Raw genomic sequence first — 12290 nt, forward strand, 5'->3', positions numbered from 1 at the left:
CAACAGAAATGCACTGAATTGTATTCTTTGCAATATTTTACTGTGATGCCCTTAGATATTCGGCAAACGGAGATGCTAAAGAATGTAAGGAGAAGACAAGTGATGGAAGTCCAAATGGCAAAGATCTAGAGCAGAGCAGGTCTGTGTCGGTCATGAGCTCCCTGAGCTATCGAAAGCGTTCCAACCTCAAAGACTCCATCGGGGGGACCGGCGATGAGAGCTCCCTCTTCAGCGCCCTGAAAGAACAGCCCGACACACCTGACCACACCTCCCTCCGCAAAGCCAAGTCCAAGGATCTCCTGGAGGACTGGAAGAAGAGTCAAACACCAGAAGACTTCGAAGACAAAGGCTCGGTCATCTCCATGGCCTATTCTGAGGCCACCAGCAGAGCCAGGAAGGGTTTGGAGTCACGCTGGACCGCCAGAAGCAGCCCTGAGTTCGATAAAGACTCGATGGTGTCTTCTGTGGCTCCCAGCAGGATGTCCACCAGGAGGGGACTGTTGGACGATGACAACAAGTCCACCATCAGCAGTGTGAGCCACGTCACCTCGCGGTCTCTGAACCGTAGCAGCTCTTGGAAAGATGACAGGCGCAGCAGTTCTCGCCTGTCTGTCGCTCGTAGCTGCGGCCTCAGCGAGTTCGGTGTTCATGTTGATGACGACGACGACGATAGGCCTCATATGGCAATTACAGAAGGAGGGGCTTCTCCTTACAGTCCTCGCTCCCACACCCGGAGCCTCTCTACCCCTGCCCGACCTCGTTCTTCGGACAACCCGCCAGATACGACTGACATCAAGCCTGTTACGCACCGGAACTACTTGGACCCTGACTTGGAGGCGGCCATTAATGAGGTGCTCAGCTTCAAACCCATCAAGTTCAAACGTAGCAAGCTTGATGATTCTAGTGATGAGGAAGCGGAAAAGAATAAGGACATAGGAAGCAAGGACGCTAGGAAGAAGAGCGATGACGAGGCACTTGGTAGCAGCAAATCCAGTTTGCTTCGCTCTGCATCCAGCTCGGCTCTAGACTACTCGAGTCGACCTTCTAGCACCTTCAGTGCCACTTCTCGCAGTCGTAAAGATAAAAAAAGCAAAATCGCTTCATCGGATGACTCATCTTCGGACGATCGTCACAGCAGGAGGAGCAGCTCGAGGCGAAAGAAGGGCAAAAAGTCCAAAAAGAAATCCAAGAAGAAGGAGAGTGAGTCAGAGGATTCCTCTTCGTCCTCAAAGTCGTCATCATCGTCCTCCTCCTCTTCCTCTTCCTCCTACCGCAGCTCAAACAGTGTGAAGAAGAGCCCCAAACGGCCATCTGATGACGATGGGACACCAAAGAAGGGAGGCAAAAGAAAGCAGAAGAAGATGGACAACTTGATGATGAAGTACCTCTACAGACCGGACAGTGACTGATTGCGACACATGAAGGTGATGCTTGGTGTGACAATGAATTTGGATTCTCGTTGAAACTCATCCTGGATGACTAACCTAGCAGACTAACACACTGTACTAACTGTACTAATCTGTAGTCTGAGATTGTGTCCTAACTCCACTTAAGGTGTGTTTACACTGCATTGTTTTGTTATCTTTGTGTTTTCGGTTTCATGTAAACTCTGGTGAGCACCAGACAAGCGGACATAGACCACTTGAAGAGGTGGATCTTGGGTCACTTGCAGATTAACTGTGGTTAAATGGTAAATGGGTTGTACTTGTATAGTGCTCTTCTACCTTTTTAAGGAACTCAAAGCGCTTTGACACTATTTCCACATTCACCCATTCACACACACATTCACACATTGATGGCCGCAGCTGCCATGCAAGGCGCTAACCAGGGCCCATCAGGAGCAAGGGTGAAGTGTCTTGCTCAAGGACACAACGGACGTGACTCGGATGGTAGAAGCTGGGGATTGAACATGTAACCCTCAGATTGCTGGCACGGCCACTCTCCCAACTTCGCCACGCCGTCCCCCCATGGTTGGTCAAAACAAAACAACACTACCTTGGACTGTGGTGGATTTCTGAGTTTGTTTTTCTTCTGGGTTGTCTGGTTTCTTCCCAAATTAAAAACAAAAACAAAAAACATGTTAACTAAAGGACTGTAAATTATGGTTCGTCAACTGGTGTTCCACTGGTTGATAGAGTTGAACTAACAGCTCAGTTCAAAACTTTTAGGGGAAATTGTAGCATACTCCTAAAATCACAAAAGTTCTGTCACATAGATTATCTTTCACTAGCTTTTTTTGGAGTAAGTTCTTAAAAAGATCAGGGTGTTCCAATTAGTCAGGCAAACGTTGACCATTGCAAACATATTGCTTGTGTTTTAATTTATAATAAGACATTTGTTCAAGTAAAATTTTAAGGTTTGACAGAACATTGCATTGACATTTAACTTCCAGAGAACCAATGTTCTCTGTAGTGGACACTTGAGTTCTGCTTAACAGTGCAATTATTTTTTGCAAAATGTGTAACTGCGACAAATTAACTGCGACCAAAACATGAGGGCACTAGTGTCTTAACCCTCAGGTGACAAAGGCTGACTTCTTTGTCCTATATTTTTGTAGTAATTTTGGCCATAATTTGTTTTATTTCACTCCATTATACATTTCATTTTTGATTTTGAAATGTGTTCGTCCATTTCTTTCACAGGTGTACGTTACCCGAGTAGCTATTAGGCAATCCCACAAAGCTAACCAGCATGTGTAAGTCCTTCATTTTTCAAACGGCATAAAACCTTTTTGGCGTTTTTCCACTCAAATCTCTCAATCAAATTCAGCCTTTAACAAAAATACTAAACATGTCATTTTTTTTTTTTAACCCTTTAAATCTCACAGTTTTCCGTTAGCATACATTTGCACAACAGGAGTTATTTTACTAAATGACATTAGTAGGGTCAAAATTAATTGTTCTTAAGGACAAATTAATTTGTCAGACTTCTTGGATTGAGAATTCTGAGCCAAAATATTTTGAAAAAAAGAAATTAAAATGTGTTTACACCCTTCAAAAACTTACCGACTTTTATTGCTTAAAATATCATTAAAATGGAATGTCCCATGAGCGTTAAATTCAGAATAATGTGACTGGAGGAGTCCAAACATACTGGTACGGAACGTACGCAGAACAGAATCCACAGTGGTACAAGCCTACTCACAGCGTACGTCAAATTTTATCACGGCGCTGCACACTCGTATCACATGAAACACTGCTCGGCGTGTATTTTCCACATCGACACACATTACACGTGACACAAACTTGCATTTTACCACGAAAATGTCAACACAAAGGGATTGTGGGAAATGTGGTGTCTCCAAAAAAAAATCTTGGAAAACTGTTAACGAGGCAGTGCACACAACTATAGAAGCTCTGATGACTGCACACCTTTCGCGCAAAGTACGGACCATACATATACTTCCTGTGAGCACTTTAACATTATACTGTACCTTGTGGTCATATACAGTGGAACCTTGATTTACAAATCTAATTGATTCTTGAACATGGTTCATAAACCAAAAAGTTAGTATAATGAAGCAGAGTTCCCCACAAGAATCAATATATATATATATATATATATATATACATATATATATATATATACATATATATATATATATAAATATATATATATACATATATATATATATATATATAAATATATATATATACACACACACACAGGGAAGAAAATAAATATTTGAACACCCTGCTATTTTGCAAGTTATCCCACTTAGAAATCATGGAGGGGTGTCTTTATGCAGCTAATGAGCTCACACAGGTGCATCTGATTCAGGATAATACAGTGGAGTGGAGGAGGACTTTTAAAGGCGGACTAACAGGTCTTTGAGGGTCAGAATTTTAGCTGATGGACAGGTGTTCAAATACTTATTTTCAGCTTTATCACACAAATAAATTGTTAAAAAAATCATAGATTGTTATTTCTGGATTTTTCTTTTTAGGTTATCTCTCATACAGTGGACATGCACCTACTGTGAAAATTTCAGACCCCTCCATGATTTTTAAGAACTTGCAAAATTAGCAGGGTGTTCAAATACTTATTTTCTCCACTGTATATATACATCAAACTAAAAGAGTTCTCTAAAACCACCATGCTACTACGATAAAAACCAAACAAGGAAAATAATTTTACCTTGTATCTGCCAATATTCGTGGCATTGTTTAACATTTTCAGAGTGATAAACAAACAGTGGCCTCACGTAGTCAACTGAGCAGTGTGAGGCGATCCTTCATCGGCTTGTGTCTCGGTAGTGCCCTTTCCTTCGCTGTTAAAAAGGTCCGCTATGACATCTCTTTCGGTCTCACTTAAATTAAAGACGTGCTGCGGAACAAAGCCCTCTTTCCTGATAAAATCCTCAAATGTAAGGGGCTGCAAGCCAGAGGCGAACTAGCTAAAAAGCTAGCTCAAAGCGGTTGTCTAGTGCCCCGAAGCTATACAGCGCGACTGTGAGTGTTTGGACACATTTTAAGTGTTTTTGACGACACTTTTTTGTCGTAACCTGGTGGGTTTACGATGTAACTGCAGTTTCTAATTGCATTTTCATGTTATATCTCCCCTCCTACCCTGGGCTGCTCTTGTGCCCCCCATGGAATACACGACTCTTTGAAAACTCTGCACCTAACGTACTCCAGATGAGTTCCCAAAAATGTTGGTTCGGAAAAAAACAAAAAACATATCTAAGTATTATTTTATTTATGTATTCCTTTGTTATATGCTACTAAAATGCATGGATATAGTAATAAATGTTAAATAAATTATTCGTAATTTAATCATTATGAACAGATCATTGGAGTTAAATATTGCCCGCAGTAAACTTCATAACTAGAACTACAGTATGAAGGGGATTCATACAGCCCCTTTTCGTTGTGGATTACCTGACATGTGATACATGACAAATTGGGGCATGCATTATCCACTTTAGCTGCCAGATGGCAGTAGAGTGTTGAATATTTCAAAATGTGATTTGTGGCAATTCAAACTTTGACCACAGAGTCGTTTGCTATGTTGAGTGGCACTTTTAATCATTTTCTGCAAACTGCATTGCAAAATTATCCCCCCCCTCCTCTCACACGAGATCCACCCAGGAATGGGGCCTTAGAAATCCCATCCCCACTGTACATTAATAAAAGAAGTGTTTATTTATACCTTTGTATTTTTCTAACCTGTTGTGTTGCAAATGCCTAACATGTTCCAGTCTTAACAGCAGAGAGGCGCCTCGAGGCGTTTTGCATGTACAGTAAAAAAAACAAAAAACAAATACCTGCATTGAATTTTAAAGTGCTTGTCATTTCTATGAGTTGTCATGGAAACATCAGCCGCTGCATATTAAAAAAAAAAACATTTGAAGTGAATTTTGCTGAAGAATAATTCTACATAAAAAAGAACAACCTTCTGTTTTCAACTTGCCTTCATGCATAAAATTTGACCATCATGTTCTCCCTGTATGTGAAATGTAATATGTGTGTTTTGAACTTTGCAGCCCTCCTGTAGTCAGGCGACATCCAACCCTTGGCAGATCCGACGAAGAGGACGAGGTGGACTTAAACACCAGCAGGCAGCCACTAAAAGCGAACGACATTGAGGGCACGCTGGGCGAGATCCTCAAAATCGGGTCATCTTGTGCTCTCAAGTGAAACCAAACATGCAGGAAGGACAAAACTCTTTAATTTGGGGATGATGTCATTTCTGTTCTTCCTCCTGAAGCAAAGTTGCGTTCACGGCTTAAGTCCGCCTCGTCTTTATAAATATGATGCATCTTATTGAAGTCACACAGCAGTAAAGGTGAGACATTTTGCAGAAAAAAAAAGCTTCTGTATTTTTAAAGAGCTGCATTTCAGGCAAATGTAAGCTTTTCTCTGCACTTCCTGTCTATTCAGCCCCGCCAAGAGGATTTAGATAAGCCTTGCATGGATGGACTTTTTTAAGAAATTCTGGCCAACCCCTACGACTTCACTCATCTCGTCCTTGTTAATGTGGACAAGAAACTCTTTTCAAATAATTATATAGCATTCAAACTGACTGACAAATTCACAAAACACATTTCCGTCACCAAATAATTGTTAAATCAATTCAATTGTAGCTTAACCAAGAAGATATTTATATATATTTATATCTAATTTATTTCATTACTCAATGTATGATCAATTATTCACTTCTGCTTTAAGTGTCTTTTTAACTCTGCAGAATATTCTCAGCTTTGAAATAGAGGTTCACATTTGGACATAATACCAATTAATTAATTAAAGAGGAAAATCACAGATTTAATTTATTTTAAGACATTTTCTAGACAAGCCTGTCGCTGTTACATATTTTCAACATATTTAGCATGAGTGCAGGAAAAAAAATTGATTCATATTCATCCTGATTCTAAATCCATTCAAAATAAAAATTAATTTAATCAAATAAAATTAAAAAATATATACTTTTTTTTTTACAAAACCAGTGAAGTTGACACGTGTAATTCATAAATAAAAACGGAATAGAATGATTTACAAATCCTTTTCAATTTATATTGAATTGAAAAACTGCAAACACAATATATTTAATGTTCGAACTGAGAAACTTGATTTTTTTTTTTTTTAAATAATGATTAACTTAAAATTTATTGGCAGCAACACATTGCAAAACAGTTGGCAAAGGGGCATTTTTACCACTGAGTTACAGTTGGGCTGCGCAAAAAAATTGACTCACATCCGCATGCCGATTCCTATATCATCCAATTCTAAATAGATTGCTAATTAAAAAAAAAAAGTATATATATTTTTAGGTCATCTCAATGCAACCACACATAGATTGTGTAACCTGTAACCTGTTTTGAAAAAGTTTCATCATAATTCTGATAGCAAATTATGACATTTCAAAAATCAGTTTGAATCGAAACTCGTGTTGAATCAACACCGGGAATCGAAATCGAATTGTTACGTGCCGAAAGATTCATACCCCTGATATTTTGTGCCAAAAGTGTGCATATTATTCTGGTTTATTTGAGCAAAATTTAGTAGTGTTCTCAGCTTGTGTGTTTAGTATGTCAACTCGTGATGGATCTAACCATGTGTGTCACTTTAAGAAACAACCATGTGACAGATACAGCTGCTGTGTCATTTGACTGTTTATCAGAAAAAGGCTTCTTTCGGCTCAAATTAGGTTGAAGGAGTGTTTTTTGTAGCCGTCATCGATTCAAGTGCAACTAAGAATAATGAACAAGTCTGAGATCGTTTTGGTCTTACAGCGTCAAATAAGGTAAATGTTCTTCTTTTACTGGTTACATTTTGGCTCATTGGCCGGAGTTGCATGTTTTCTATTATTTTCTGCACAGTTATTTGTTTAAAAACACTGATATTGTTATGATCCGCTGCCCGGATCATCCCATATTCTAGTTTTGTTCCATTTTTGTATCACATTCTGTTGTTTGACTTACTTAGTTCCTGATTTATCTGGTTACCATGGTTTCATATTAGTTTGACCTGCCGTGGTTTCCAGACGCACACCTGTTTTGTTAACCACCACCCTTATTTAAGCGTGCCTTTTCTGTTCATTCATTCTCACATCCTAATTTGCTTTACACGCAACAAGTGACAACTTCTATTCAATGTTTCTACTCGCTAGCTCTCGCACTACGCCTTGTTTATCTCTAGTTCTCATGCTAGTAGTTTTTGTTTTGCCTTTTGTGCCCTTGTGCCAGTTTTTCTGTTTCCTAGTCTGTTTCATTAGTTAAATAAATCTTCATTTCTTAACTCCACGCTGTGTCCATTGCCCGACTGCATCCACGAAAGAACGAATCCGGCATCACCATCCCCAGCAAGCGTTACAGTGATAGTTCAGGGTTTTGTACGGATGGAGCACATTGTTTAGAGGGCAGGCTCCTGGCCAGCGGTCTCTCTCATCAGGCATGCGCTGCCAGCCTCTCGATGATTCTGCGGTAGTCTTCCACAACCACCTGGTAGCTCTATTCCAGCTCTTCGTGCTGTGTCGGAGTGTCCATCTGACCCAAGTGGGACTCTAGCTCCTCCGGCCGCAGGCACTTTTTCATCTTTGTCCGCTCTCTCTTAGTCTTCCTGTATGGCCCAAACAGTCTCTTTTTCACCTCCAAGCGGTACTCTCTTGCTTTCTCTTCATCACTCATGTCTGTTGCTCTCAGACGGAGTATTTCGTACACTCTCCTTGCATGTTTCTTGTTGATTTTGAGTTATGTTATGATCCGCTGCTCGGATCATCCTATATTCTAGTTTTGCTCCGTTTTTGTATCACATTCTGTTGTTTAACTTCCTTAGTTCCTGATTTATTTGGTTACCATGGTTTCATATTATTTTCACATGCCGTAGTTTCCAGACGCACACCTGTTTTGTTAATCACCACCCTTATTTAAGCCTTCCTTTTCTGTTCATTCATGCTCGCATCCTACTGTAACGCTTGCTGGGCATGGTGATGCCGGATTGTTCTTTCGTGGATGCAGTCGGGCAATGGACACAGTGTGGAGGTAAGAAATTAAGATTTGTTTAACTAATAAAACAAACTAGGAAACAGAAAAGCTGGCACAAGGGCACAAAAGGCAAAACAAAAACTACTAGCATGAGATCTAGAGATAAACAAGGCGTGGCGCGAAAGCTAGCGAGTAGAAACAAATAATCGAAGTCGTCACATGTTGAGTGTAAAGCAAGTTAAAATGCGAGAATGAATGAACAGAAAAGGCAGGCTTAAATAAGGGTGGCGATTACCAAAACAGGTGTAAGTCTGGAAACTACGGCAGGTGAAACTAATATGGAAACATGGTAACCAGATAAAGCAGGAACTAAGGAAGTCAAACAAGATGTTGTGATACAAAAACGGAACAAAACTAGAATATGGGATGATCTTGGCAGCGGATCATAACAGATATATGCTAATAATTCCTTGTATTTGCAGGAAAAAATGTAACTTTTTAAATCCAGCAGACTAAAACAGTATTACAGTTGTGAGCAAAATTATTCAACCCCCACACAATTTATGTGTTTTAGCAAGTAGGACATTTATTCCGTATTTTGTTTATAGTCATATCAAATAAAGATGCATTAAATAGACAAATGCAACTTGAATTACAACATTATATTTTGTAACATACCAAACAGTATCATTTCTCTTAATATCTCATTGACAAAATTATTCAACCCCTTCAAGATCATTACTCTTAAGAACAGAATTTGAATAAGGTCTTTTCAATCAGGTGTTGAAAACACCTGTAGATGTGATTAGAACCATAACAAGCAACTGATTGAAAAAGACTGTGACGCTCAGCTTCTTGTAGATGGTCAATGGTGTATTTGCAACCAGGTGAAGTCCAGCGAGTGGTCAAAGAAGTCAAGAGAGGAGGTAATTTCTCTTCATAAGAAAGGATATGGATATAAGAAAATAGCAAAGACATTACACATTCCAAGAGACACAGTTGGGAGCATAATTTGAAAGTTTAAAGCAAAAGGCACAGTGGAAACTACCTAGGCGTGGTAGAAAGAGGATGCTGTGTGCAACTGATGTCCGGTATTTGAAGCGTACAGTGGTGAAAAACCCGCGGGTAACAGCTGAGGAACTACAACAGGACATTGCAGAGGGGGGAACGCAGGTTTCGTCCCAGACAATAAGGCGAGCACTACAAGATGAAGGCCTCCATGCCAGAACTCCCAGGCGAACCCCACTTCTGACTACCAGGCACAAGGAAAATAGACTCCAGTATGCCAAAAATCATCTGGACGAACCCCAAAGGTTTTGGGAAACTGTTCTACGGAGTGATGAGACAAAACTGGAACTCTTTGGGCCTATGAATCAACGTTATGTCTGGAGGAGAAAAAATGAAGCTTACAAAGAGAAGAACACCTTGGCTACTGTTAAGCATGGTGGGGGGTCAATCATGCTCTGGGGCTGTTTCTCTGCCTCAGGTACCGGGAATCTCCAGCGCGTTCAAGGCATTATGAATTCTACTTCCTACCAGGATATATTAGCTGCAAATGTCATGAAGTCTATTTGACACATCTTTATTTGATATGACTATACACAAAATACGGAATAAATGTACAACTTGCTAAAACACCAAAATTGTGTGGGGGTTGAATAATTTTGATCACAACTGTAGTTTAGTGTCATTTGCCCATCACTACTGACAACTATTTTTGTTGTTTTACTTCCAAGCATAGAGATTATTATTGTTGTTGTTGTGAGATAAAGGTTGTTGACTTGATGTTTTTTTTACCTCATAGCTATGGTTGCCAATTCCACAAAAAATTAATTAGGGACAAACAATTTTTACACAATTTAATTCTAGCCTGTATTTCATAACATTTATTTATTTTTAATAAAATTACATAGAGAAACTAAGATGATGGTTCAATAAGATTTTTTTAGCGCAAAATAACAAAATTAACAATAGAATAAACACTTCAAACCCTTTCGACCTGGTACTGTCCTTTTTCTACAAGTTTGAGCATAAGTGAGGCGTATATTTGATGGTTTGAACCTGGAAGAGCGATTCACAATTTCAAAAATGCTCATACACCTGACTGTGACATGAAGCAGCTTGACAGGTGATCACCGTAAGGAAGGATTTCATATGGCCCCATTCCACATCAGAGGAAGGTGGGGATTAATCATTTTGCCGTGCAGTCTGCTGAAAATTGTGGAAAGTGCCAGTCACAACATAGCAACTGACGCTGTGGTCAAAGTTGGAATTACCACAAAAGACATTTTAAGATATTCAAAAGTCTACTGCCTTCCGTCAATACGTGGACTTTAAGGTTTGTTTCCCCAGAATGCAAAGGAAAGTTGGGGCGGGCAAGGCGTGAAGGTAAGGACATATTAATTACTATAAAAAAAAGGAACAAAAGGCCGGCACAAGGCGGAAGTACATAAACTTGGCTAATGAAACAAAAACTTGCAGAAACCATGATCATGAAACAAAACTCGATAACTGACATGAAAAAACAAAACTTACGTGGCATGGCAAGAAGCATAACTATGAACAGGCATGCGTATCAGGTAGCATGGCATGAAGTGAGCAGAAGTAAAGTAGCCCTGCTGACTTCCTGGCAACTATCGGTTTAAATAATAGTGGCATGATTAGTGAAAACAGATGCGTGACTCCAAATGTGAAGCTAATGTTTGCTATGGTGACAAAACAAGAGAGTGTAAAAGCAGGAACTGAGTGTCCAAAAACCAAACAGAACATGACTTAAACCAAAACATGATCACGGGCATGACACCATCTGGCGGCTAAAGTGCATAGTGCACCCCCTCCAATTCGTCACGTTTTATGTGTCAGGTAAACTTTGACGGATGGAGCCTTTTGAACACCCTCCTAACTGTACCAACTAATGGAGATGGGATTCATGGCCCGAAAGGAGTCAGATATTGAATCCAATCCTCTTCATTTATATAGCACATTTAAAAAAATGTGGAAAGTGCCAGCCACAACATATCAACTGACGCTGTGGTCAGAGTTGGAAGTGCCACAAAACGCATTTTACAATATCCAACAATTTACTGCCATCTGGCAGCTAAATTAGATAGTATAACCCCCAATTTGTCACGTTTCATGTGTCAGGTAAATCGCAACAAATGGGGCTAAATGAATCCCCTTTTGACTGCAACCTTAATGTACGTCAACTTGCCTGGAAATTTCCACACGAGCATTTCAACAATACCGGAAAATTGATCATTTATACATTTACTAAAAATAAAATCAAAATGAGCGCAGTGTTTAACTGCGAATAGAAAATTGTACTACCCTAACTGGAGTGTGTACACCTAAACTACTAAAAGGAAAGAACTAGAAAAATGCATTCCTTTTTCGTTTTAACGTGAAAGCAAGACAACTTGATGTACCGTATTTTTCGGACTATAAGTCGCAGTTTTTTTCATAGTTTGGGCGAGGGTGCGACATACTGCGGAGCGACATGTGTGAAATTATTAACACATTAACGTAAAATATCAAATAATGTTATTTATCTCATTCACGGAAGAGACGAAGAAAATGTCAGCAATTGTCACACACGTGAACAAATAGGAATTTGGCGGGGGAGGGTCATGGCAGAAGTGCATTGTGGGTCATGGAATGCTAACTGCTATGTACTATATGCTACTGCCGTAGCTATTAAAATGGATCATTTCATTGTTGGCGGTAACTTATAAAAACTGAGAAGGGCTGAACAAAAATGGCACCGAAAAGGAAATCATGTGCTGCAGATTACAAGCTGGACGTAGTGAAATATGCAGCAGAAAATGACAAGAGGAAGCGGCGCATAACTTTGGAGTTGGCAGAGTTG

General features: G+C 39.7%; 1 protein-coding gene across 10 annotated transcripts in view; it reads left to right on the plus strand.

The window, feature by feature from the left end:
- LOC133551265 (unconventional myosin-XVIIIa-like) overlaps nt 1–10420 on the plus strand; it is a 206025-nt gene extending 195605 nt beyond the window's left edge. For 9 of the 10 annotated variants that reach the window (XM_061897784.1, XM_061897783.1, XM_061897786.1 and 6 more), the window contains 2 exons: nt 56–1424; nt 5486–5624. In XM_061897784.1, coding sequence (XP_061753768.1) covers nt 56–1409 — 1354 coding nt within the window. In that variant the 3' untranslated portion in view covers nt 1410–1424; nt 5486–5624. Of the gene's footprint in view, nt 1–55; nt 1425–5485 lie in introns of all 10 variants that reach the window. The other variant, XM_061897792.1, reaches the window with a different exon arrangement.
- The last annotated feature ends 1870 nt before the right edge of the window (nt 10421–12290 follow it).

Source organism: Nerophis ophidion, linkage group LG04 (assembly GCF_033978795.1).
Source record: "Nerophis ophidion isolate RoL-2023_Sa linkage group LG04, RoL_Noph_v1.0, whole genome shotgun sequence".
NCBI lineage: Eukaryota > Metazoa > Chordata > Actinopteri > Syngnathiformes > Syngnathidae > Nerophis > Nerophis ophidion.